Source organism: Salmo salar, chromosome 01 (genome assembly GCF_965601325.2).
Source record: "Salmo salar chromosome 01, fSalSal1, whole genome shotgun sequence".
NCBI lineage: Eukaryota > Metazoa > Chordata > Actinopteri > Salmoniformes > Salmonidae > Salmo > Salmo salar.
Window position 1 is genome coordinate 135998362 of NC_138291.1, and position 27242 is coordinate 136025603.

The 27242-nt window shown below is 43.4% G+C and overlaps 2 protein-coding genes across 5 annotated transcripts in view; one reads left to right on the forward strand and one right to left on the reverse strand.

The window, feature by feature from the left end:
• The window catches only part of ak3 (adenylate kinase 3), a 54983-nt gene extending 32439 nt beyond the window's left edge, over positions 1–22544 (forward strand). Inside the window, exons 4-5 of one of the 2 annotated variants that reach the window (XM_014125544.3) lie at positions 2766–2884; positions 22045–22544. In XM_014125544.3, the coding sequence (XP_013981019.1) occupies positions 2766–2884; positions 22045–22108 (183 nt within the window). In that variant the 3' untranslated portion in view covers positions 22109–22544. Of the gene's footprint in view, positions 1–2765; positions 2885–8354; positions 10116–22044 lie in introns of those variants that run through there. The other variant, XM_014125536.3, reaches the window with a different exon arrangement.
• On the reverse strand, positions 8238–26115 carry cdc37l1 (cell division cycle 37 like 1). 3 transcript variants are annotated; one of them, NM_001173841.1, is made up of 9 exons: positions 25556–25671; positions 23812–23977; positions 20673–20978; positions 17512–17608; positions 17258–17373; positions 15345–15467; positions 11938–12111; positions 11702–11773; positions 9679–10575 (listed from the first exon to the last, which is right to left on the reverse strand). In NM_001173841.1, exons 2-9 carry the CDS (start codon positions 23917–23919, stop codon positions 10459–10461), a joined length of 1113 nt encoding a protein of 370 aa, NP_001167312.1. In that variant the 5' UTR covers positions 23920–23977; positions 25556–25671; the 3' UTR covers positions 9679–10458. The 3 variants fall into 3 exon arrangements, with proteins under 3 accessions (XP_013980126.1, XP_013980146.1, NP_001167312.1); XM_014124651.3 differs by lacking the exon at positions 23812–23977 and having other exon boundaries at positions 8238–10575; positions 25556–26115; XM_014124671.3 differs by lacking the exons at positions 23812–23977; positions 25556–25671 and adding an exon at positions 22805–22913 and having other exon boundaries at positions 8238–10575.
• Between the last annotated feature and the right edge of the window lie 1127 nt (positions 26116–27242).

Sequence of the window (27242 nt, forward strand, 5' to 3'; positions counted from 1 at the left end):
CCAGTGATGTTTCATCGGGTTCAAGTCCAGGCTCAGGCTGGGCTACTCAAGGACATTCCGAGACTTGTCCCGTAGCCACTCCTGCATTGTCCTGGCTGTGTGCTTAGGGTCATTGTCCTGTTGGAAGGTGAACCTTTGCCCCAGTCTGCAGTCCTGAGTGCTCTGGAGCAGGTTTCCATCAAGGATCTCTCTGTACTTTTCTCCGTTCATCTTTCCCTCGATCCTTACTAGTCTCCCAGTCCCTGCCGCTGAAAAACATCTCCACAGCAAGATGCTGCCAACACCATGCTTCACCGTAGGGATGGTGCCAGGTTTCCTTCAGACTTGATGCTTGGCATTCAGGCTAAAGAGTTCAATCTTGGTTTCATCAGACCATAGAATCTTGTTTCTCATGGTCTGTGAGTCCTTTCGGTACTTTTTGGCAAACTCCAAGCGGGCTATCATGTGCCTTTTACTGAGGAGTGGCTTCCGTCTGGCCACTCTACCATAAAGGCCTGATTGGTGGAGTGCTGCAGAGATGGTTGTCCTTTTGGAAGGTTCTCCCATCTCCACAGAGGAACTGTGGAGCTCTGTCAGAGTGACCATCGGGTTCTTTGTCACCTCCCTGACCAAGGCCCTTCTCCCACGATTGCTCAGTTTGGCCGGATGGCCAGCTCTAGGAAGAGTCTTGGTGGTTCTAAAGTTCTTCCATTTAAGAATGATGGAGGTCACTGTGTTCTTGGGGACCTTCAATGCTGCAGACATTTATTCATATTCTTCCCCAGATCCGTGCCTCGACACAATCCTGTCTCGCAGCATCGTGGCTTGGTTTTTTCTCTGACATGCACAGTTAATTGTGGGACCTTATATAGACCGGTGTGTGCCTTTCCAAATCATGTCCATTCAATTGAATTTACCACAGGTCGACTCCAATCAACTTGTAGAAAAATCTCAAGGATGATCAATGGAAACAGGATGCACCTGAGCTCAATTTCGAGTCTCATAGCAAAGGGTCTGAATACTTATGTAAATAAGATATTTCAGTTTTTTATTTTGCATATATTTGCAAACATTTCTAAAAACCTGTTTTCGCTTCATCGTTATGTGGTAATATATGTAGATTGATGAGGAAAAAATGTATTTAATCCATTTAAGAATAAGGCTGAAACGTAACAAAATGTGGAAAAAGGGAAGGGGTCTGAATACTTTCCGAATGCACTGTAAATGTTATGATATTGGAATTTTACACTCAACCACAAAGAAAAAATAATAATTCTGGGATGAATTGAAATTGACAAAAAACAACCAACATGTACTTAATATAAATAATGCAATTTGTTTTAATGATTTATTAATTTAACCAAAAATGTCACGAATAAATCCAACTTAATATGTTTCTCAAATTGTACTGAAAGTATATTTTATATGAGGATAACCAAAGAGAGAACATTTTGTGATTGAACTAATTAGAGGTCTGGTTTTAATTTTCTTGCACTTCCTATATGTTTTTAGAGGATTGTGGGTAGTACATTTAAAAAATATATATATTTTACACAATGTTATATGTTTAGCACATGGGGATGTGTGAAACTTACTCTTCAGCATGAAGCGTATAGCTAGCTTTTTGTGTGGCGTGTGACTGGAAAGAAGCTTCATTAGGGCGGTCAGGTGCTAGCAAAGCAGAGGTACCGAGTTCGCGCCAGGTATGGGCCAAATCGGGAGGAAGGGGTACTCGCTAAGCAAGCAACGTGACGTCCTTTACATATGCATGTATGAAATAAGAAAAGTATACTTCTTTATTAGCAACTTGTGCCATGATGTGTAATGGATCATGATGAATGGATATCAAAACCGTCAGGCAAAACAAAGTTCAATAAGAAGATGACCCACTCCCACATTTCCAACATTTAATGGTAGAGGCAAATACAGTATCCTGCAATGCTTGCTGCTAAACATCCAGTTACTGCTGGTGGATTGAGCATTGTGCTCAACAGATCCTACCAAAATTGGTTCAACTGGCAAATGCTCAGATACCTTCTTCTGGGGTATTTTCATTGATTTATGTATCTAATTCAGCATTAAACAGAACTTGAAACACCAAAATAGTGTTTTCAACATTTTCCGGTAGTGCTCCCAGTCCCTGGCAAGGTGTTGCACAATACTTGATTAAGTGGTGTACCGACACACTGCGTCATGTTTCAAAACATCTCAGGATGATGTCTTTCAATACTCCAGCAAAGTTAAGGTTTTGTCTCCTTTGCCTTGGTGGCAGCTCAGTTGCCACTAGTTTTGGTGTTTCAAAGCACTTTATTTTAACAGTGTGCTCTCAAGGGTCTATTCACGTCTTTGAGGAGTGGGAGAAATCTTGTACAATGTGATCACTTGTTCGAGTGTTTTTGTCGTCATGGTCACGATGAGGAGTTTAAAGTATGTGGCAATTTTTTTGAGAGCTCTCAAGGTAAAGCAAGGTCATCATAGGTCATGTTTTGCTACTAACTATAGGCATACAGGTTTTCCCCCTCCCTGCATGTCTCATAATAGGCAACACAGGCTTGGGTTTACAATTTACATACTATGGCAGTACATTGGACACATTGACAATGGCTTATCACAGCCGAATCGTTTGTCCTGCACTTGTCCCCTCTAAAGTTAATAAATAAGCTTAAAATAATTGAATATTTTTTTAATACAGACCTTCACTGCATTATGTTGTGCTACTAAATCGCCCAATATACCTATTCTATACACACTCATGGACTGTTTGGTATGTTTTGGTTTGCCTTCAGGGCCTTGATGACGTCACCGGAGAGCCTCTGATTCAGAGAGATGATGACACACCAGAGACCGTCATCAGGAGGCTAAAGGCATACGAGAACCAGACACAACCTGTGCTGGAGTACTACAGGTGCCGTCGAAAACCTGAGCCATATAAACTCAGCAAAAAAAGAAACGTCCTCTCACTGTCAACTGCGTTTATTTTCAGCAAACTTAAATATTTACATGTGTTGTATGAACATAACATGATTCAACAACAGACATAAACTGAACAAGTTCCATAGACATGTTACAAACAGAAATTGAATAATGTGTCCCTGAACAAAGGGGGGGGGGGGGGTCAAAATCAGAAGTAACAGTCAATATCTGGTGTATCAGCTGCATTAAGTACTGCAGTGCATCTCCTCCTCATGGACTGCACCAGATTTGCCAGTTCTTGCTGTGAGATGTTACCCCACTCTTCCACCAAGGCACCTGCAAGTTCCCGGACATTTCTGGGGGGAATGACCCTAGACCTCATTCTCCGATCCAACAGGTCCCAGACATGCTCAATGGGATTGAGATCCGGGCTCTTCGCTGGCCATGGCAGAACACTGACATTCCTGTCTTGCAGGAAATCACGCACAGAACAAGCAGTATGGCTGGTGGCATTGTCATGCTGGAGGGTCATGTCAGGATGAGCCTGCAGGAAGGGTACCACATGAGGGAGAAGGATGTCTTCCCTGTAACGCACAGCGTTGAGATTGCCTGCAATGACAACAAGCTCAGTCCGATGATGCTGTGACACACCGCCCCAGACCATGACAGACCCTCCACCTCCAAATCAATCCTGCTCAAGAGTACAGGCCTCGGTGTAACGCTCATTCCTTCGCCGATTAACGCAAATCCGACCATCACCCCTGGTAAGACAAAACTGCGACTCGTCAGTGAAGAGCACTTTTTGCCAGTCCGGTCTGGTCCAGCGACGGTGGGTTTGTGCCCATAGGCGACGTTGTTGCCGGTGATGTCTGGTGAAGACCTGCCTTACAACAGTCCTACAAGCCCTCAGTCCAGCCTCTCTCAGCCTATTGCGGACAGTCTGAGCACTGATGGAGGGATTGTGCGTTCCTGGTGTAACTCGGGCAGTTGTTGTTGCCATCCTGTACCTGTTCAGATGTACCGATCCTGTGCAGGTGTTGTTACACGTGGTCTGCCACTGCGAGGACGATCAGCTGTCTGTCCTGTCTGCCTGTAGCGCTGTCTTAGGCGTCTCACAGTACGGACATTGCAATGTTCCACAGGTGCATGTTCATTAATTGTTTATGGTTCATTGAACAAGCATGGGAAACAGTGTTTAAACGCTTTACAATGAAGATCTGTGAAGTGATTTGGATTTTTACAAATTATCTTTGAAAGACAGGGTCCTGAAAAAGGGACATTTCTTTTTTTTGCTGAGATATATATATATATATATTTATATATTTTTTATATATATATATATATATATTTATATATATTTATATATTTTTTATATATATTTATATATATATATATTATTTATATATATTTATATATTTTTTATATATATATATATTTTTTATATTTATATATATATTTTTTATATATATATATATTTTTTATATATCCACACACACACACACACACACACACACACACTTGAAGTCAGAAGTTTACATACACCTTAGCCAAGTATATTTAAACTCAGTTTTTCACAATTCCTGACATTTAATCCTAGTAAATATTGCCAGTTTTAGGTCAGTTAGGATCACCACTTCATTTTAAGAATGTGAAATGTCAAAATAATAGTAGAGAATTATTTATTTCAGCTTTTACTTCTTTCATCACATTCCCAGTGGGTCAGAAGTTTACATACACTCAATTAGTATTCAGTAGCATTGCCTTTAAATTGTTTAACTTGGGTCAAACGTTTCGGGTAGCCTTCCACAAGCTTACCACAATAAGTTAGTTGAATTTTGGCCCATTCCTCCTGACAGAGCTGGTGTAACTGAGTCAGGTTTGTAGGCCTCTTTGCTCACACACACGTTTTCAGTTCTGCCCATAAATTTTCTATAGGATTGAGGTCAGGGCTTTGTGATGGCCACTCCAATACCTTGACCATGTTGTCCTTAAGCCATTTTGCCACAACTTTGGAAGTATGCTTGGGGTCATTGTCCATTTGGAAGACCCATTTGCGACCAAGCTTTAACTTCCTGACTGATGTCTTGAGATGTTGCTTCAATATATGCACATAATTGTCCTTCCTCATGATGCCATCTATTTTGTGAAGTGCACCAGTCCCCCCACAACATGATGCTGCCACCACCGTGATTCACGGTTGGGATGGTGTTCTTCGGCTTGCAAGCCTCCCCCTTTTTCCTCCAAACATAACGATGGTCATTATGGCCAAACAGTTATATTTTTGTTTCATCAGACCAGAGGACATTTCTCCAAAAAGTACAATCTTTGTCCCCATGTGCAGTTTCAAACCGTAGTCTGGGTTTTTTATGGCGGTTTTGGAGCAGTGGCTTCTTCCTTGCTGAGCGGCCTTTCAGGTTATGTCGATATAGGACTCGTTTTACTGTGGATATATACTGCTCAAAAAAATAAAGGGAACACTTAAACAACACAATGTAACTCCAAGTCAATCACACTTCTGTGAAATCAAACTGTCCAGTTAGGAAGCAACACTGATTGACAATAAATTGCACATGCTGTTGTGCAAATGGAATAGACAACAAGTGGAAATTATAGGCAATTAGCAAGACACCCCCAATAAAGGAGTGGTTCTGCAGGTGGTAACCACAGACCACTTCTCAGTTCCTATGCTTCCTGGCTGATGTTTTGGTCACTTTTGAATGCTGGCGGTGCTTTCACTCTAGTGGTAACATGAGACGGAGTCTACAACCCACACAAGTGGCTCAGGTAGTGCAGCTCATCCAGGATGGCACATCAATGCGAGCTGTGGCAAGAAGGTTTGCTGTGTATGTCAGCATAGTGTTCAGAGCATGGAGGCGCTACCAGGAGACAGGCCAGTACATCAGGAGATGTGGAGGAGGCCGTAGGAGGGCAACAACCTAGCAGCAGGACCGCTACCTCCGCCTTTGTGCAAGGAGGAGCACTGCCAGAGCCCTGCAAAATGACCTCCAGCAGGCCACAAATGTGCATGTGTCTGCTCAAACGGTCAGAAACAGACTCCATGAGGGTGGTATGAGGGCCCGACGTCCACAGGTGGGGGTTGTGCTTACAGCCCAACACCGTGCAGAACGTTTGGCATTTGCCAGAGAACACCAAGATTGGCAAATTCGCCACTGACGCCCTGTGCGCTTCACAGATGAAAGCAGGTTCACACTGAGCACATGTGACAGTCTGGAGACGCCGCGGAGAACGTTCTGCTGCCTGCAACATCCTCCAGCATGACCGGTTTGGCGGTGGGTCAGTCATGGTGTGGCATTTCTTTGGGGGGCCGCACAGCCCTCCATGTGCTCACCAGAGGTAGCCTGACTGCCATTAGGTACCGAGATGAGATCCTCAGACCCCTTGTGAGACCATATGCTGGTGCGGTTGGCCCTGGGTTCCTCCTAATGCAAGACAATGCTAGACCTCATGTGGCTGGAGTGTGTCAGCAGTTCCTGCAAGAGGAAGGCATTGATGCTATGGACTGGCCCGCCCGTTCCCCAGACCTGAATCCAATTGAGCACATCTGGGACATCATGTCTCGCTCCATCCACCAACGCCACGTTGCACCACAGACTGTCCAGGAGTTGGCGGATGCTTTAGTCCAGGTCTGGGAGGAGATCCCTCAGGAGACCATCCGCCACCTCATCAGGAGCATGCCCAGGCGTTGTAGGGAGGTCATACAGGCACGTGGAGGCCACACACACTACTGAGCCTCATTTTGACTTGTTTTAAGGACATTACATCAAAGTTGGATCAGCCTGTGGTGTGGTTTTCCACTTTAATTTTGAGTGTGACTCCAAATCCAGACCTCCATGGGTTGATAAATTGGATTTCCATTGATTATTTTTGTGTGATTTTGTTGTCAGCACATTCAACTATGTAAAGATAAAAGTATTTAATAAGATTATTTCATTCATTCAGATCTAGGATGTGTTATTTTAGTGTTCCCTTTATTTTTTTGAGCAGTGTAGATACTTTTGTACCCGTTTCCTCCAGCATCTTCACAAGGTCCTTTGCTGTTGTTCTGGGATTGATTTGCACTTTTCGCACCAAAGTACGTTCATCTCTAGGAGACAGTACACGCCTCCTTCCTGAGCGGTATGACAGCTACGTGGTCCCATGGTGTTTATACTTGCGTACTATTGTTTGTACAGATGAACGTGGTACCTTCAGGCATTTGGAAATTTCTCCCAAGGATGAACCAAACTTGTGGAGGTCTTGGCTGATTTCTTTTGATTTTCCCATGATGTCAAGCAAAGAGGCACTGAGTTTGAAGGTAGGCCTTGAAATACATCCACAGGTTCAGCTCCAATAGACTCAGGCTAATTGACATAATTTATCAGAAGCTATGACAATTTTCTGGAATTTTCAAGCTGTTTAAAGGCAAGGTCAAGTTAGGTTATGTAAACTTCTGATCCATTGGAATTGTGATAGTGAATTATAGGTGAAATAATGGGTCTGTAAACAATTGTTGGAAAATGTACATGTGTCATGCACAAAGTAATGTCCTAACCGACTTGCCAAAACTATAGTTTGTTAACAAGAAATTTGTGGAGTGGTTGGAAAACTAGTTTTAATGGACGCCAACCTAAGTGTATGTAAACTTCCGACTTCAACTGATATATACACACATACATATACACACACACACACACACACACTGTATTTGTTTCTCTTCCAAACATACCAGTCTAGCACAACACATTTGATATATCGTTATATTACTTATAAAATGATATAAGCTGTAACTGCATAATAACATTGCAGTGGCCCTTCTCGGGTCATCATAGGCTTTAAGGCTTACTGTATATCTGCCCTTTCAAAGCTGGGACATAAGGTGGCATAACAAACGGACATTCATCTCAATTAGCTAGAAATTTGAATTGAGATGCATAGCTAAGTGCATGTGTGAAGGTCAAGATGAAAAATCACATCTGCATATTTCACTGGCCAATTAAAAAAAGGAAAACAGTAGGATGTGATAGCGTCCAAGTTATTGATAATAGATGTTGGGGCTCTTCGTCACTGGTAAATTGATAAAGATGAATAAACCCTACTACAGAGGCCAGTCTGAGAACTGACATATCTTGGGACTGTAACACAGGATTCAGGTTCAGAAATGAGACCAGACAGTGAATGCATTTAACTGTACAGTGATGTCTTTCCCTTTGTTAATCAGTGAATGATCTATGTTGGCAACCTTGAAAGTATTATGTAGTTAAGAACTGGGTTGCATTCAGTAGAGCATACGGCAGCAAAACATTTAGCGGAAATGTGTTCTTATTGGAGAAAAATGTAGTACCAACCCATTTCAAAACGTTTTATTTTTTTTACCTACTGAACATGACCTGTTTCACTGCTTATGTTTATTGTGATAACTTTCATGACTGTCATGAGGTACTAATGTCTGTTTCTGACAACAGGAGTAAAGGGGTGTTGAAGACATTCTCAGGAACGGAAACCAACCAGATCTGGCCTCACATTCAGGCCTTCCTGTCCAAAAAACTCTCCCCACAAAATTAAAAGGTTGTTGGGAAAGCATAGAATACACTCCCGGGAAAAGAATGGATCAGCTTACCACAACTTTAAATGGGACTCAACTTTGGTCCAAAATGTAACAGTATCTCAGTGCCTATATAAGACCATGTCATTTACTACTACAGCATATGTGGATGAGGACCACTCATTCAACTAATGTCACATTCTATCTCTGTTCATTCCATATGTAGCCTGGTCCCAGATCTGTTTGTGCTCTGGGCAACTTCTATAATCATGCCAAACAATGGCCATAGAAGTTGGCAGGACAGCACAAACAGATCTGTATTGTAGCTTGTTGCAAGGTGATGTGGTTTTGTATCCAATTCATACCCGTCCTTGGTCTGTCTGTGTACAGGACAACTATAAATGGGGTAAAGGGGAAAGTGCCATTATATTAGGTGAAGTTGTCTTGAATTCATCTTTAGGGTCAAGTGCCTGTTGTTGACATATCGTGTCGCTTTTAAATGATACAACAAAAAAAAAAGTGAATCACCATGCAATTAATTCACGATTTAAAAAAAGACAATGCCAATGACACTGATTTCAGTGAAACATTTGTCACCAGAAATGCAGTAGTTTAGAACAGCTGTCATTTGAAGTTGTTAGCCTGGTTAAAACGTTGCACTCCCGCGAAGTGAAACGTCATAATCTATTTGGATGCCAGGCTCATAACTTATCACAGAGACGTATTTTCTCAAAAAAGCTGTAATTAGCCGATGCCTAGTTTTAATTGCGATATTTGTATATTTTCTCTGACTGTGGCCTTGCCTTGGGAGTTTAGATTTGTAATCTGATTAATCTATACTGAAAATGTATGCTGGATGTCTTACCAGCATATTATATGCATAATTTTTGTAGCACATTATCTGTACTTTGATGATCAAAGGAATAATTATTTTATTAAAATGAATATACTTTTATGAACCTTAAACTTCTATTTATTATCAAGTCTCACTTGCTGGAAGAGACTATTCAGGCAAACTGTTTAAAAATGTAAAATAAACTAATATAATAAAAACAAATTGTGAAACGCAACAAACAGCTTTCCATTTAATGTTGACCTTTGACTCTCTGCAAAAGTCTAAGTACCTAATATGGCTGGTAGGCCTTAAAGTATGAAAAGCATTTCCCCTGAACACAGTTGTTTTAAAGCTGTCCTATTTCAAACAGAGCGTAACACAGGATGTTAAAAACGCTACGTGAGCCAGAAAGTTTCACGATTTGTTTCTATTCCACAATCAAGTCTGTGAGTAGGTTTAGCAGCCACACACTTATGTTGAGAAGCTTATTCTTCTGTGATGTACATAGAAAGACAAGACACATTTTTGGAGCGTTGGTTGAGGGACAAGCAGTAACAAAATCAAAAGTAAGAATTCGGCACAGCAGTCAACTGATCACTTTGCATAGTTATGTCGTCATAGCTACACCGTGGTAGTATCCATGTTTGGCCTAATGATGACGAACTGGACACGCAGGAGTTTAAAGGAGCACTGAGCAGTTTCTATGAACGTTTCTAGGACAGTTCTGACCACATGTGCTAGGTGTCATAGCAGTTTTAGACAGCATGTCAGAGATGTCCACTGCAGAACCATGAGTCCAGGAACAGGCCTTTTGTTTCTTCAATTAAAAAACAATGTGTACTTTTATTTACAACGAGAGCGTGTTTTATTCTAATGCTCAGGTTTTCCCCCTCCTGCTAGGGAAGGACTGTGCCGGGTCCAGTCAAACCTACTGTAGATGAAAACCGTTTTAAACTCCCTTCAAGATATGACATAAGCAAAAGGTACAGTAAGTACTTCAAAATACCTACCAATCGTCTTCCCTTAAATACTTTTTGGTTTTGAACAAAATATAAAAGTGCAGGACACATTCCAGCGCGGCATACAAAAATAAGTCTGTGGGAGCAAAGCCCTTTTTCTTCCATTTTGTAGTATTTCTATTGAGTGTCATGAACTGATGGGGAAATGGAGGGCGCTTGCTCCACATTCGTTATGTCTCCATCATGCGCAGATCGTCTGTTTCTAAAGTAGCCTCCTCCTTGGACCACCTCCCTTCCCTGTTCCACAAGCCAGCCTCCAGACAGCGCTTCACATGGTACTCTGCCACCTAGTGGTCCAAACAGAGAGAACGTAAAAGGGCAACTTCAACTCCCGAGAGAATTCAAAAATAATCATGAAAATTATTGCAGTATAGGTAGGCATAACTCGTCTAAAGAAGAAAGCAGACACACTTCTACAATATGACTAGTTCATTTCTATGGGTTAGTGCTAAAAGTTGCCCGTTCCAAAAACGTTGCTCCCTGGGAAGTTTAGTTTGCGACCCTAATCCACCTGCTCTGTGGGGCATCTGATAGCGAACATTGATAACTCCCTATCGCCAAGTTCACTGTAGTAACACCACTCAATCTAAAAAGGAGTCTGCTTGTCTAACTCCAGTGAACAACTCTCCAGGGCCCGTATTTAACAAGCATCTCAGAATAGAAGTGCTGTTCAAGTATCAGGTCCAACCCTCTGTCCATATAATCTCATCCGTTATGATCCAAGAGGCTAAACTGATCCTATATCAGCAGTACTCCTACTCTGAGACTCTTTTTGAATACAGGCCCAGTGTTTAGTGAGCATGTGGGGGAGAGGGTTGGAGAGTAGACCCGTCTGCTCTGAGTGAATCTACAAATAACACCCTATTCCCCTATAGTGCACTACTTTTGATGTGCACTATATAGGGGAAAGTGTGCCATTTAGATGCAGACAGGGGTTAACACACTGTGCGGCTCAAGCAGATTATAATGCTTATGTAACAGGAGTTAAATTGGCCCACATCTAGACTTCCAACTAAGCCCTTGCTGCTAACTAAGTATAATTTGCAGAGGAGAGGACATTTGTTGATTTTCCCTCCGTCTGTTAGGATTTGGCAGGAAGTCAGACTTTAGGTGGCCAGTTGGGGGTGATCTCATTCTTTAACTCTCACTCCCTCCCCCTCTCCAGAAAGTAATTCTGTTCTAAAGCAACACACTGACTGTTAATTTAACTTTGGTTTCAAAAACAGAGAGCACAGCTTGAACACGAATTTGAGTTAGGGTATCTTGGGATATTTCCATCGGTTATCTCAATCAATGTTTACATGAGAAAATGTTTTTAAATCAACAAATAGTGTGGCTGAATAAACAGATCTGACAGGCCTACAGTACGCGTCTGACCTCTGTGGAAACTGTAGTGAGAAGTGTAGCCAATACCTGTGGATTCATGGTGCTGAGAACATTCTGGAGAATCTGCATGTCTTGCAGCTGGAACCCTGACTTCAGTTCCTGTTCCAGAATGATAGGAATAGAATCATACCTATAGTACCGTATATATTCACATAGTAGTACATATCAGAATGTACAGCTTCAAAAATACATTTGAATTAAGGTCTACTAAATAAAATCTCAAACTTTCCACACATGTAAATGATGTCGCTTGGAATACTTACAGGGGGTAAAGATTCTAGAACTTCTTTGGGGTCCGGACGACAGCGTGCTGTGCTGCTCTTGTGCTCTGTAAAGTTGGGGAGTGTCTCTCCTTTGCACTTGACAGTGTGCTCTTTTACTCTCTGCTTAAAGGCCTCTAGCTCAGTATGAAATACATCCAAGTACTCTTGTCCTGCCTTACATAGAAAGAAATGGCAACAGCATTAAAGTATATTCACTTGATCATCCTCTGTTGACAAGAGGTACTTGGAATCATAACAGATGCAACAAATGTCTTCTAAAACGGCATATATTAAAAGAGTGTCAGTTATAAATGTTTACAGATGAGAAATGCAACATATTTTGGCATGAACCCATACTGTTTACAGAAGGAACTTACAATCATATCAACATGTCAGACTGGAAATCATACAGAAATGCTTACAATGTCTTCACATGAATGCAATAGAGTGTTGGTATGAAATCATGTAGCTGTATATCATTGCCTTGTGTTGTAGGAATCTGTGTCTTGACTCCTGTCACTCTAGTGGTCATCTGACCACATTACATCACTGTCCGTACACCTTCCTTCAGCAATTTGTTTTTACATGTTAGTTACATAATAACAAAAAACCATGAAAAACAAGTTTAGTCATTGAATTACAATACAAAACGTTGAATAATTCCTTAGCCTAGCTTATCAATAACAACTGGTTAGACGGTAGGTAAACCATTTTTCTTAAAATGACTTTGTGGTATAATGACTCGACAGTGACTCAGCAGACAGACCAAGGCTGATTTACAAGACGTTTCCCCAAAACCGCCTCCTCCCCTTCATCTACACAGATTGAAGTCGATTTAACAGGTGACATCAATAAGGAATCATCGCTTTCACCTGGTCAGTCTGTCATGGAAAGAGCAGGTGTTCCTAAGCAAAATATTTTCGCGGCCCCCCTTGTGACATCGAAGAGAACAGTCTTGTGCTTTAAAAGTTAATTTCCTGCAATTCTACACCTTTTGCCATGGGGCGGAGAAGATGTTATAACTAATTTCATGCATTTCTACTAATTTTGCCATGGAGGTGGAGAGAAGAATTAGCAGTTTCACAGCTAATTCCTACAATTCTACACATTTTGCCGTTTTTAACATAACTGATGATCAATGGGCCCCACCCCAATTGGTAATTCGACCATGCTTACTACAAGTTTATTTCTAGCAGCTAGACTAATTTACCAATCCCAACAACAACAAAATGCTGACATGGTCTAATTGAGTGACTGCTGATGCACAACCAAATTTCAAAATGGCACCTTGTGTATTCTAAATCCCAACAGTATGTATATTGAGACCCGACTAAGTTCCCCCCCTTCCAAAAAAATAAAATTAAAAATAATTTTAAAAAAGGACCTACAAAAAGTGGGCCACCAGTTGCCCATCCCTGATGTACAGTACCAGTCAAAGGTTTGGACACATCTACTCATTCAAGGGTTATTATTTATTTTTACTATTTTCTACATTGTAGAATAATAGTGAAGACATCAAAACTATGAAATAACAAATGAAGGTCAGTCAATCCAGAAAAACGTAACTTTGAAAGTTTCTTCAAGTGAAGTAGCAAAAAACAAAGCGCTATGATGAAACTGGCTCTCATGAGGACCGGCACAGGAAAGGAAGACCCAGAGTTACCTCTGCTGCAGAGGATAATTTCATTAGAGTTAACTGCACCTCAGATTGCAGCCCAAATAAATGCTTCACAGAGTTCAAGTAACAGACACATCAACTGTTCAGAGGAGACTGTGTGAGTCAGGCCTTCATGGTCTAATTGCTGCAAAGAAACCACTACTAAAGGACACCAATAAGAAGAGACTTGCTTGGGCCAAGAAACATGAGCAATGGACATTATACCGGTGGAAATCTATCCTTTGGTCTGATGAGTCCAAATTGGAGATTTTTGGTTTCAACTGCCATGTCTTTGTGAGACGCAGAGTAGGTGAACGGATGATCCCCGCATGTGTTGTTCCCACCGTGAAGCATGGAGGAGGTGGTGTGACGGTGTTTTGCTGGTGACACTGTCAGTGATTTAATTAGAATTCAAGGCACACTTAACCAGCATGGCTACCACAGCGATTCACCATCCCATCTGGTTTGCACTTAGTGGGACTATCATTTGTTTTTCAACAGGACAATGACCCAACACACCTCCAGGCTGTGTAAGGGCTATTTGACCAAGAAGGAGAGTGATGGAGTGCTGCATCAGATGACCTGGCCTCCACAATCACCTGACCTCAACCAAATTGAGATGGTTTGGGATGAGTTGAACTGCAGAATGAAAGAAAAGCAGCCAACACGTGCTCAGCATATGTGGGAACCTCTTCAAGACTGTTGGAAAAACATTCCAGGTGAAACTGGTTGAGAAAATGCCAAGCGTGTGCAAAGCTGTCATTAATGCAAAGGGTGGCTACTTTGAAGAATCTAAAATATATTCTGATTTGTTTAACAATCTTTTGGGTTACTACATGATTCCATGTGTTATTTCATAGTTTGGATCTCTTCACTATTATTTTACAATGTAGATTATAGTAATAAAGTAAAACCCTTGAATGAGTAGTTGTCAAAACTTATGACTGGTACTGTATGTGCAATCGATATACCTACCTAGTATTAAGCCATTAGGCTACATCTGAGCCGCTTCAATATTCGTATCTGTTATGCCTATAGGCTACTATTATCTAAAAGCTCACGCATTTGACAAAGCTTAACTTGCTACTTCAGGTTTAATTATTTGAATTGTCTAAATTGTGGAATATCTGTAGGCCTACTTGAAGCTCAATTCCTGCCTGCCATTTTAAGCTACAATATCCTATTTTTAGGTCACATTGATATTTTCTATAGTGAACGTGCCTATATTCATTCTGGCTCACAATTTACACAAATGGAAGAAATGCTGAATTTACATAAACATTGCATACAAAATAGCAGAAGAAAACACAGAATACATAACACAAGGCAAACATATTATACAAACAAATACATAATAAGCTACAAAACATTTCTTCTCTTGATGGGGAAAACTATATTGTGGAAATATATATATATATATTTTTTAAAAGATGACTTTGAATAGCCATTTAATAGCTATAGCAAACTGTTACGCCGATATTCTATAATCATTTTCAGACAGAAAAGCTCCTGTAACGACACAGTTAAGTTTCACTTCGTAACGAGTGTACTGTAACGACACAGTTAAGTTTCACTTCGTAACGAGTGTACTGCGCGGTCTTTTGGGAAACTGGTGCGACTTCTTTGGCCGTTATTTTTTTACGATGCATCGTAAAAAAATATATAACAAAAAAATAAATAAAAATAAAACACCCGTATGCCTAAGTTCCATCACTATCAAAAACAGTGCCCGGGATAGATAGAGGCTTACTTTGGCTTTGTGGAAGAACTGACGGAAACAGCCTCTGGGGTCCTGCTGGGAGGTCCTGGCCATCTCCAGGATAAACTGCATAGCAACAGCCTGGTGAGCTACCTGCTCCATCAACGCCTCTTTCTGTGGTTGAAGAAAAACAATGAAGAAAAAATAAAAAAGTGAATTCATCTGTATAACACAAATACAGTCTGTGTAGGCTATACTATAAAGTAAATGTTTGTAAACCTGAACTGTAAAAATATATATTTTTAAAGGCCTCTTCTGGCAGGGGAAAGTGGACAGGATGGAAACCTTTCACTGTTACAACAACCTCTAACATTGGGCGGCACTAGACATTCCTACTAAGACAGCAGCAATTAAGATGGCAGAACAAATGGAGGACAGCCGGAACTCCAGCCCTGATCCACTCCACTGATGGAGGACAGCCGGAACTCCAGCCCTGATCCACTCCACTGATGGAGGACAGCCGGAACTCCAGCCCTGATCCACTCCACTGATGGAGGACAGCCGGAACTCCAGCCCTGATCCACTCCACTGATGGAGGACAGCCGGAACTCCAGCCCTGATCCACTCCACTGATGGAGGACAGCCGGAACTCCAGCCCTGATCCACTCCACTGATGGAGGACAGCCGGAACTCCAGCCCTGATCCACTCCACTGATGGAGGACAGCCGGAACTCCAGCCCTGATCCACTCCACTGATGGAGGACAGCCGGAACTCCAGCCCTGATCCACTCCACTGATGGAGGACAGCCGGAACTCCAGCCCTGATCCACTCCACTGATGGAGGACAGCCGGAACTCCAGCCCTGATCCACTCCACTGATGGAGGACAGCCGGAACTCCAGCCCTGATCCACTCCACTGATGGAGGACAGCCGGAACTCCAGCCCTGATCCACTCCACTGATGGAGGACAGCCGGAACTCCAGCCCTGATCCACTCCACTGATGGAGGACAGCCGGAACTCCAGCCCTGATCCACTCCACTGATGGAGGACAGCCGGAACTCCAGCCCTGATCCACTCCACTGATGGAGGACAGCCGGAACTCCAGCCCTGATCCACTCCACTGATGGAGGACAGCCGGAACTCCAGCCCTGATCCACTCCACTGATGGAGGACAGCCGGAACTCCAGCCCTGATCCACTCCACTGATGGAGGACAGCCGGAACTCCAGCCCTGATCCACTCCACTGATGGAGGACAGCCGGAACTCCAGCCCTGATCCACTCCACTGATGGAGGACAGCCGGAACTCCAGCCCTGATCCACTCCACTGATGGAGGACAGCCGGAACTCCAGCCCTGATCCACTCCACTGATGGAGGACAGCCGGAACTCCAGCCCTGATCCACTCCACTGATGGAGGACAGCCGGAACTCCAGCCCTGATCCACTCCACTGATGGAGGACAGCCGGAACTCCAGCCCTGATCCACTCCACTGATGGAGGACAGCCGGAACTCCAGCCCTGATCCACTCCACTGATGGAGGACAGCCGGAACTCCAGCCCTGATCCACTCCACTGATGGAGGACAGCCGGAACTCCAGCCCTGATCCACTCCACTGATGGAGGACAGCCGGAACTCCAGCCCTGATCCACTCCACTGATGGAGGACAGCCGGAACTCCAGCCCTGATCCACTCCACTGATGGGGGCGTTTGAGGCAGGACCTCCTGCTTAACTCACTGTGAATACATACGGAATAGCCCCCTCTGGTGGGCCTTATTGATAAAACCTCATACAATTTCAAGGCATTTATACAAATCTTATGCTGAAAATAAATGCTAATTGTAAAACAAACAAACGTTTATGCATCAACTCTGAACAGGAAACATAAGGGTGATATTGGCTGTTAGGTAACATATTGTATCAAATATTGTACACAGAACAGTGTGCGTGTGTGATTGTTCTGACCTCTTCAGCCTGTAGTCTGAAGCACCAGAGGATCAGGTAGTTGGCAGTCTCCTCACAGACGAGGTGAGGCAGGTCAGACAGGAACCGCTGGCTGTCATCCCACCTCCGCAACATGCCTGACCAATCACAACAGACCATCAGACCAATACCACATCCTCCCCCAGCCCCCACTAGAGGGACAACACCAGCAATGCATGGATCTGCATAACGCAATATTGAACAATGATAAGCTATAGATGAAACATTTCACTCACCGAAATGTCTCAATTCTTGTTCATACTTCTGAACAAAGGTTATGCTCTGGTCATGATCCTCCAATTCAACATTTTTACTTCTTGAATTAATAATACTCTATAGGGGGGTAAAAAAAGAAGAGAAACACCGAGTCCATAACACTCTATTCCTCACATCCTCCTCAGAACCTTCTCCTTCAATGTGTTTTGATAAGGTGTCAAGAAGAGAGCACACAAGAAATCAAGGAGATACAATTGAGACAGAAAGATTACATGTGTACTAATCAGGTAGGTAGCTTTATCAGAGATGCAAACCTGCGAGGGTCCAAAAAGGTTAAAAAAAAATGTTGTTGCATATTTTCAGAGAATAACAAGTAGATAATACATATTTGGACAATCTCAATACTCTGGAAACGTGTTTGGGGTAGGCTGGCATTGCTTAGTTGATTAAGTCGGTGGAATTTGATCCACAGAAGTGTATTGTGCCATATCACAACGTGTTGCTGTACTCATGAGCGGCATGGTTTTCCATGCTTGAAGCGAGCCTATAGGCCTATTTGTTTGGCAAGACAGCATCTCACTGTAGTAGGCTGTGTTTGTTATTTGGATCTCCATGTGCCTTTTGTTTACTGCGTTTGTTTACTGTTAATGTAACAAGCCTAAATATAGATTGTGTCATGCCTTCATCGATCTGATATTTTGTTTACTAGGACTACTTGCTACCACTGTTTTGTTTGCATTCGCAGTTGTGTCAGTATTCTAAGCCAACCTGCTATTTAGTATTTTTGGGCTTAAGGGTAGGCCTTGTCAAAGAGGTGGGGCTTTAGGAGGGACTGAAAGATAGTGATGGACTCAGTCATGGATGGCTGGAGGGAGGGAGTTCCAGAGCCTAGGAGCAACCCTGGAGAAGGCCCGGTCACCTAAGCTCTGTAACTTCAACTGGGGATGACAAGGTGGCCTGCTGTGGTGGAACGGAGTGCGCGTGTGGGTTGGTAGGGGAAAAGGTCTGAGAGGTAAGGGTGGGGTGGTGAAGGGCTTTGTAGGTCAGAAGGAGGATCTTGTAATCAATGCATTGGGAGACAGGGAGACAGTAGAGTTCACAGAGGACAGACAGGGGTGATGTGCTGCCAGAACTTAATGTGGGTGAGGAGAGGCTTCAGAGTTTTGAACCATTTGGAGATTATGAAGGGAGCTTGAGTTGATGCCGAAGAGGAGCGTGTTACAGTAGTCAAGATGGGAGGAGATTAATTCATGCATGAGGGTTTCAGCGGCAGGACGGAAAAGGGAGGACCTGACTTTGTCAATGTTGCGGCGGTGGAAAAATGAGGATTTGACACACTGTCTTATGTGGTGGTCAAAGGACAGGGAGGAGTCCAGGATGACGCCAAAGCTGCGTGCATGGAGGGAGGGAGAGACATACAGGGGTGTTGTCAATGGTGAGGTTGCCAGCTTTGGTGAGGGTGGATTTGGTGCCTATGAGGAGTTCCGTTTTATCACTGTTGAGCTTGAAGTTTTGTTGCATCCATGTTTTTATTGCAGGGAGGCAGGATTCAATCTGGGTCAGAGGTGGGTTGAGGAGGGATTTGGTGCCGAGGTAGATCTGGGTGTCATCGACATAGCAGTGGAAGTCAAGGTTGAAGTGACGGAGGATCTGATTAAGGAGGAGGATGTAGATGATGAAGAGTAAGGGACCCAGCACAGGGCCCTGGGGGACACCCTGTATAATTGCAGCTGAGGTGTGGCCATTGAGGAAAATGTAGTGGGTCCGGTTTGTGAGGTACACTATATATAGAAAAGTATGTGGACACCCCTTCAAATGAGTGGATTCTGCTATTTCAGCCACACCCGTTGCTGACAGTTGTATAAAATCGAGCACACCGCCATGCAATCTCCATAGACAAACATTGGCAGTAGAATGACCTTACTGAAGAGCTCTGTGACTTTCAACGTGGCAACGTCATAGGATGCCACCTTTCAAACAAATCAGTTTGACAAATTTCTGCCCTGCTAAATCTTCCCCGGGCAACTGTAAGTGCTGTTATTGTGAAGTGGAAACGTCTAGGAGCAACAACGGCTCAGCCATGAAGTGGTAGGCCACACAAGCTCACAGAACGGGACCGCAGAATGCTGAAGCACGTAGCGCATAAAAATCCTCTGTCCTCGGTTGCAACAGTTCCAAACTGCCTCTGGAAGCAACGTCAGCACATTAACTTTTTGTCTGGAGCTTCATGAAATGGGTTTCCATGGCCGAGCAGATGCACACAAGCCTAAGATCACCATGTGCAATGCCAAGCATCGCCTGGAGAGGTGGAAACTCGTTCTTTGGAGTGATGAATCACATTTCACCATCTGGCAGTCCGACGGACAAATCTGGGTTTGGCAGATGCCAGGAGAACGCTACCTGCCCGAATGCATAGTAAACATAGTTTACAGTGCCAACTGTAAAGTTTGGTGGAGGAGAAATAATGGTCTGGGGCTGTTTTTCCATGGTTCAGGCTAGTCCCCTTAGTTCCAGTGAAGGGAAATCTTAACGCTACAGCATACAATGATATTCTAGACGATTCTGTGCTTCCAACTTTGTGACAATAGTTTGGAGAAGGCCCTTTCCTGTTTCAGCATGACAATGCCCCTGTGCACAAAGAAAGGTCCAAACAGAAATGGTTTGTCGAGATTGGTGTGGAAGAACTTCACTGGTCTGCACAGAGCCCTGACCTCAATCCTATCGAACATCTTTGGGATGAATTGGAACGCCGACTGCGAGCCTGGCCTAATCGCTCAACATCAGTGCCCGACCTCACTAATGCTCGTGGCTGAATGGAAGCAAATCCCCACATCAATGTTCCAACATCTAGTGGAAAGCCTTCCCAGAAGAGTGGAGACTGTTATAGCAGCAAAGAGGGAACCAACTCTATATTTACGCCCATGATTTTGGAATTAGAAGCAGATTTCCACATACATTTGGTCATGTAGTGTATGATTGTAGCCAGAAAAGTGTGGTGCCCTCAACACCCAGACCCTCAAGCCGGATCTACACGATTCACACAGATTACCTATTTTGAGATCAAAACAGCGAATGCCGCCGAGAAGTGGCAAGTTTGCATCCCTTTTATTATTGTCAGGGACATCCAACTTTGTATTTTTATCTTGTGTTTCAATGAGTGTGTGTAGGTTTCCATAGTTACCTTGTCAAACACATCCTGGCTGCTGTCAGCACTGAGCACAGGGCTTCTGCTGCCTCCCAGCATGCTCTCCTTCCGGCGCCACTCTTGTTCCGTCTGGGAGAGCTCTGATTGGCTGGCAATGGCGCGGGCATGCTCCTGCTCAACACTCTCGGAGCCGTGCAGCTCCAGCCCACACAGCTGGTCCTGAGCCTCCACCAGCTGCCAGCTGGACACGATGGAGGCCTTCACACACTGCTGCTGGCTCTGGCACAGGGACGCCATACTGTCTTCTGATGCAGACGCCATGCACTCTTCAACAAAACCACCCTGGTCACAGAGAGAAAAAAGAGTAGTTTGTTATGAACAACTGATGGAGGCCTTAACCCAGTGCTGCTGGCTCTGGCACAGAGATGCCATGGACATGCAGCTGCACCCTGGGGTCACAGAGGAGAGAAGAGTTCATTAACAACTGATATCTTGACTAGAACACAAAAAAATATGCTAGTGCTAGCTTCTCAACACTGGCTTCCTGTTAAGGCTAGGGCTGATTTCAAGGTTTTACTGCAAATCTACAAAACATTACATGGGCTTGCTCCTACCTATAGCTCCGATTTGGTCTTGTTATATATACCTACAGGTACGCTACGGTCACAAAACGCAGGCCTCCTTATTGTCCCTAGAATTTCTAAGCAAACAGCTTTCTCCTACAGAGCTACATTTTTATAGAATGGTCTGCCTATCTATGTGAGAGACGCAGACTCGATCTCGACCTTTAAGTCTTTATTGAAGACTCATCTCTTCAGTAGGTCCTATGATTGAGTGTAGTCTGACCCAGGGGTGTGAAGGTGAACGGAAAGGCTCTGGAGCGACAAACCACCCTTGCTGTCTCTGCCTGGCCGGTTCCCCTCTCTTCACTGGGATTCTCTGCCTCTGACCCTATTACAGGGGCTGAGTCACTGGCTTACTGGTGCTCTTCCATGCCGTCCCTAGGAGGGGTGCGTCACTTGAGTGGGTTGAGTCACCGACGTGATCTTCCTGTCTGGGTTCCCTTGGATTCGTGCCGTGGGGGAGATCTTCGTGGGTTATACTCAACCTTTTCTCAGCGTAGTATTTTGGTAGTCAGATGATATTCCTCTAGTAGTGTGGGTGGGGCCTGTGCTTTGGCAAAGTGGGTGGGGTTATATCCTGCCTGGTTGGCCGTGTTCGGGGGTATCGTCGGACGGGGCCACAGTGTCTCCAGACACTTCCTATCTCAGCCTCCAGTATTTATGCTGCAATAGTTTGTGTCGGGGGGCTAGGATCAGTCTGTTATATCTGGAGTATTTCTCCTGTCTTATCCGGTGTGAATTTAAGTATACTCCCTCTAATTCTCTCTCTCTCCCTCCCCTACCAGAGGACCTGAACCCTGGGTCCATGCCTCAGGACTACCTGGCCTGATGACTCCTTGCTGTCCCTAGTCCAAGTGGTCGTGCTGCTGCTCCAGTTTCAACTGTACTGCCTGCGGCTATGGAACCTTAACCTGTTCACAGGACGTGCTACCTGTCCCTGACCTGCTGTTTTCAACTCTATGAAAAGCCAACTGACATTTACTCCCGAGGTGCTGATCTGTTGCACCCTCTACAACCACTGTGATTATTATTATTTGACCCTCTTGGCCATGTACTGTTATAATCTCCACCTGGCACAGCCAGAAGAGGACTGGCCACCCCTCAGAGCCCGATTCCTCTCGGTTTCTTCCTAGGTTCCTGCCTTTCTAGGGAGCTTTTCCTAGCCACCGTGCTTCCACATCTGCATTTCATGCTGTTTGGGGTTTTCAGCTAGGTTTCTGCATAGCACTTGGTGACATCGCCTGATGTAAAAAGGTCTTTATAAATAAATGTGATTGATATCCAATTATCTTTATATTATATTCTGCTGCTGGCTCTAGGACAGAGATGCGATGAACTCTACACCACAATGGTCACAGAGGAGAAAAATAAAGTAGCTTATTATGACTGATATCAGAAAATCTGTTACATTACATTCTGCAGCAGAATATTAAAGCTACAATCATCAGGGCCTGTATTCAAAAAGTGTCTCAGAGTAGGAGTGCGTATATGAGATATGGTCCTCCCTGTATCTTATTCATTATGATTTTAAAGGCAAAACTGAACCTTGAGCAGCAGTCCTAGTCGGAGATGCTTTATGAAAACGAGCTCTGGTCGGAATGAAAAGTGGGTCCGGGCTCCCAATACTGCCTGTCCTCCATTGCAGCTGAAATCTCCTCCTCCTGATGATGCAATGCAGTAACTCTGTTAGGGTGATGCGTGTACAACGGATGTGCAAACGGACATGTAAAAACACAGGTTGTGTAGCTTTGTATAACATGCTAATAATAACAACAACAATATGTACCACCCACTAGCTACAGCTGTCAAGACAATACTGTATGGATACTTCAGGGAATAGAGATGACACGCATACTAGTTATGGGTGTTTATATCATTCATGGTACCTGAGATAGCTAGTTACTGCTAGTTACTGCTTGACTGGCTACTTAGCTAAAGCAGTACTTAGCAAGTACTACTAACATCTGCTAAACATGTGTATGTGACCAATAAAATTAGATTTGAGAAGTATATGGTGTAATATTGGTAAGCATCTTGGCTGAGTTAAGAACTGGCGAAAACTGGCGTTCTGCTGAGCTAGCAGACTCTGCTAGAGCTAGCTAGTGGCCTCTTTCGAATCCCAGAGTGGAAATCTACAGAGGTAACGTTAGCTATCACACACAGTCTGATTTACTAGGCAAGCTAGCTAGCTAACGTTAGTTGCACTGGTCCAGAGCGACAGAGCTAGCTAACTAGACACAGTACTGTGAGAGCAGTCATTACAGATGGACTCAGTACTAACTCAGACTCGTTTCCATTGTTGACTTTATGTACTGAAATTGACTTGTTAACTAGCTAACAGCATACTGCAGCTATTATCAGATATCATTCGGCAAGGGTGTCGAATAGCTAGCAGCAGGCTAACTAGCAACAATTGAGACGGTGGGGGGGGGGGTCTAAACTAGCGTGCTAAGGCTTTATTTCCTGGATGACTAACGTAACGTTAGATCCGTTGCTACCCGTCTAGTACGAATCAATTGGTAAAAGTGTATTGGCCATTAGCCCCACCATACCTGCAGTGATGTGCTGTAAAAGCTACCGTTACTTGGTACAGCAGAGGCACTGCAGCTCTCTTCTTCGTCTGCTAACATGGGGAAGTTTATTGTCCCGAACCTCTCCATCGCTGCTGCTGCTCCTCGAGCCGCCCAAAACACCGTCACTGAGTTCTAGAACCTGCCACTAGAGAAAATATATTGCCTTAATTCTTCCCAAGACAGGCAATGAGCTAGCCAAACCAACAGCTGTGATATTTGGGTAAATCAGAGCACAAAAATACAGCAGCCTCTTTAATCGACTTCATCCTCCATGTTTTTATTCAAGTCCACGTGTTGTGGAACTTTGATCACGTGGTAAATCTGTTTTGGTGTTTTTAAAATGTGTATTTGATGACCACGATTACTATACATTGTGTAAGGGATAATCAACGAGGGGCTATGCGTTCCATGGAAAATAATGAACAACGTGGAAGGTTTGTTCCATGACGCGCTATTGGAGTGGAATTGACCTTCCACGGAATTGCATTATTTTTCAGAGAATGCATGGAGCCTCGAGTTGATTATCCCTTTTATACCATGGCTATAATTTAACACAGTTGCTGCTATAAAAATGTGTTAAACATTCACTGAAGTATCTAGCACGTTTACTAGATAGCTACAGTAGTTGCCGTGGTAACCAAACAAACAGACTTGCTAGTTAGGCTAACCAAACCATAATCAGTCCTCGCTTGCCGTTATGAAAATCGAATTCAACAATGCCAATAATGTTTTCAATTTGACTTTTGCGTTCAAAAGCAGCTCAAACATAGAACGTGTAAGAATGACCTATAGCCATTGAATACTACAGTGCAAAAATACTGTGCGTTATAGGGAAATAATGCACGATCTAGAATGCTCTTCAAGCCAATAAGGAACCAGTATTCAACAATGCCTAATTAAGACATAATGTCCGAGGGGTGTGGTTATATATAGCCAATATACCAAACATTTGATCTCAATACAGTGCTGTTCCTAAGACTATAGTCTGTTATGAACAGTGTGGCCTACGTTTTGTTGAGTGCAAAGGAGAATTGAGTTATTGCACACGCGCAATTCACAGAGAAGGCGTTCCCTAACGGAAATATGCAACGCGGCAATAAAGTCTCGCTAGCTTGTGCTTGGCTCTGCCCACCACACCTCATTTGTTCCCATTGGAAACGACAGGCTGTGGTCTAGTCTTAAAACCCTTTGAATATACTGTACCACCGCCAAGGGCTATTCTTATGCACGACGCAATGCCCTCCGCGCAGACCCTTAACCTGGAATGTTTCGTTCCATAAGCTTCAAAATATAGAACAAGTCCATTGTTTTGCTTTCCATTAATGCTAGAGGCAAGTGACAACGTTAGTCTATTTTTCACCTTCAAAACATTGTAAGATAACATATGACACGTGGTGAATTCGGTTAACGTTCAACCCATGTAAAAACATGTCAGATCTAACATTCACGCATGAAATAAAGGCTGTACACGCTACCTAGTAGCTAGTTAGATAACTTGTGACCAGCATCAGGCTGGGCTATCTAGCTAGACATGTTCGGGGATAGCTCTCAAACTCTAGGTGGCAACTAACTTCTTACAGTTTCAGTCATTAGCTTTGCCCATGACTACTTCATGTGAACCACAATCCCAACGCTGTGCTTTAACATTTAGAAATGTCAATAATCATTGCTTTCGAAACATCCATCAGCGAGAAAGAATTCTTCAAATAAAAAAGATACTTACTGTAGCAGTTTTGCACAGATCCATACAGCTACGGGTGCCTCCATCCGACGAAACTACACTTCCTGAGTTACCGAAGATTATGAATATACTGACAAGATACATGTCTCTCCACCCTAACAATGGGAGTCATTGTCCACAAAGCAGAACGGCATGCTATCTAGCGCCCGCAAATCCTTTCTTTGGATTGGTGGATACATCTCATTATTACAATCTTTTTTTTTACAATTTTTTTTATATTTGATGAATGTTGTTGACAAATGCTATGCTACTTGCCTGATGTCATGAATATGCATAGCCATCTCGAGACAACTCACAAATAAAGTGTTTTTTTCTCAATGTTGCCGGGATGTCACATGTTCTACTAATATCAGTACAGTTGTAACAACTTAAGCATTACGAAAATTATATTCAATCAAATAAACCTCACGTAGCAAATAAGCCATTCATTTTTTTGTTGACTAAATTCGAGACACTCTCATTGACCTCCATAAAAAAAAGTCCTTGCTTGGTTGGCAAAACGAAAAAATGCCACCTGCTGGAGGGAGACAGGTTTTCCGCAGAGTCGGGCCTCTCTTCCTCTCTGGGGTTAGGTTTACACACACGTGTTTGGAGTATGCTAGATAGCTAATTAGCACATGTTGTCGCCTCTTGTATTCCGCAAACAAGCGCTGTAACCATGGCGACATGGCGTGTGGTGACACTAACCCTAACGAGGTGTGTCAATTTAACCTTTTTTTTAATGTATAATTATTTCTCGGTTATATCCGATGCATCTTAACTTTCAGACCGAGTGCCAGAGCTCTTAACAAAAAGCCCACCGCAAAAAGATGATACTTTCGTCAATGGGCTCTAAAGCAGTTAGCGTCAATGAATAGGGTTGGTCGTGACAGAGGGAACAATGAATGGAGCCAAATACAGGCAAATCCTCGACGAGAACCTGCTTCGGAGTGCAAAAGACCGTAGACTTGGGCAAAAATGTAAGTTCCAACAGGACAATGACCCCAAGCACACAGCCAAAGCAACGCTGGAATGGCTCCAGAACAAGAATGTGAAAGTCATTGAGGGGCCCAGACTTGAATTCCATTGAAAATCTGTGGAAAGACTTGAAGATTGCGGTTCACCACTGCTCCCCATCTAATTTAACAGAGCTTGAAAAAATCTGCAAGGAAGAATGGGAGAAAATCCCCAAATCCAGATGTGCAAAGCTGATACAGACATACCCAAGATGACTCAATGCTGTAATCGCCGCCAAACGTGCTTCTATAAAGTATTTACTCAGGGGTGTGAAAACGTATGTAAATTAGATATCTGTATTTCATTTTGTATTTATTTTTTATTAGCAAAAATGTAAATGTTTTCACTTTTTAATTATTGGGTATTGTGTGTAGATGGGTGAGATTTTTTGTTGTTGAATTCAGGCTGTAACACAAGAACATGTGGAGTAAGTCAAGGGGTATGAATACTTTCTGAAGGCACTGCATCATTATACACTTTATTACCTCACCTAGGAGGGCCTCACCATGCTGTACTGCTCAATAGTCGCCAATAGGTGGTAGCAGAGTACAGCAGAGCGCCCTGCAGAATCCCCCACTGCTGTAGAAGTGAGCAGTGAGAGCCAAGAACCTCCCACAGGGACCAGGGAGAGAAACAGTCCAGACTCCAGACCTAAAAAAACATCCTCAGCCTC

Excerpts from the sequence above, each read along its gene's own strand:
- cdc37l1 (NM_001173841.1), bottom strand. The coding sequence starts at position 23,919 with ATGGAGAGGTTCGGGACAATAAACTTCCCCATGTTAGCAGACGAAGAA. Across the intron at positions 17,609-20,672 it reads GCCAGGATGTGTTTGACAAG|AGTATTATTAATTCAAGAAG; the intron begins GTAACTATGGAA and ends ACCCCCCTATAG. Across the intron at positions 17,374-17,511 it reads ACAAGAATTGAGACATTTCG|GCATGTTGCGGAGGTGGGAT; the intron begins GTGAGTGAAATG and ends GTGATTGGTCAG.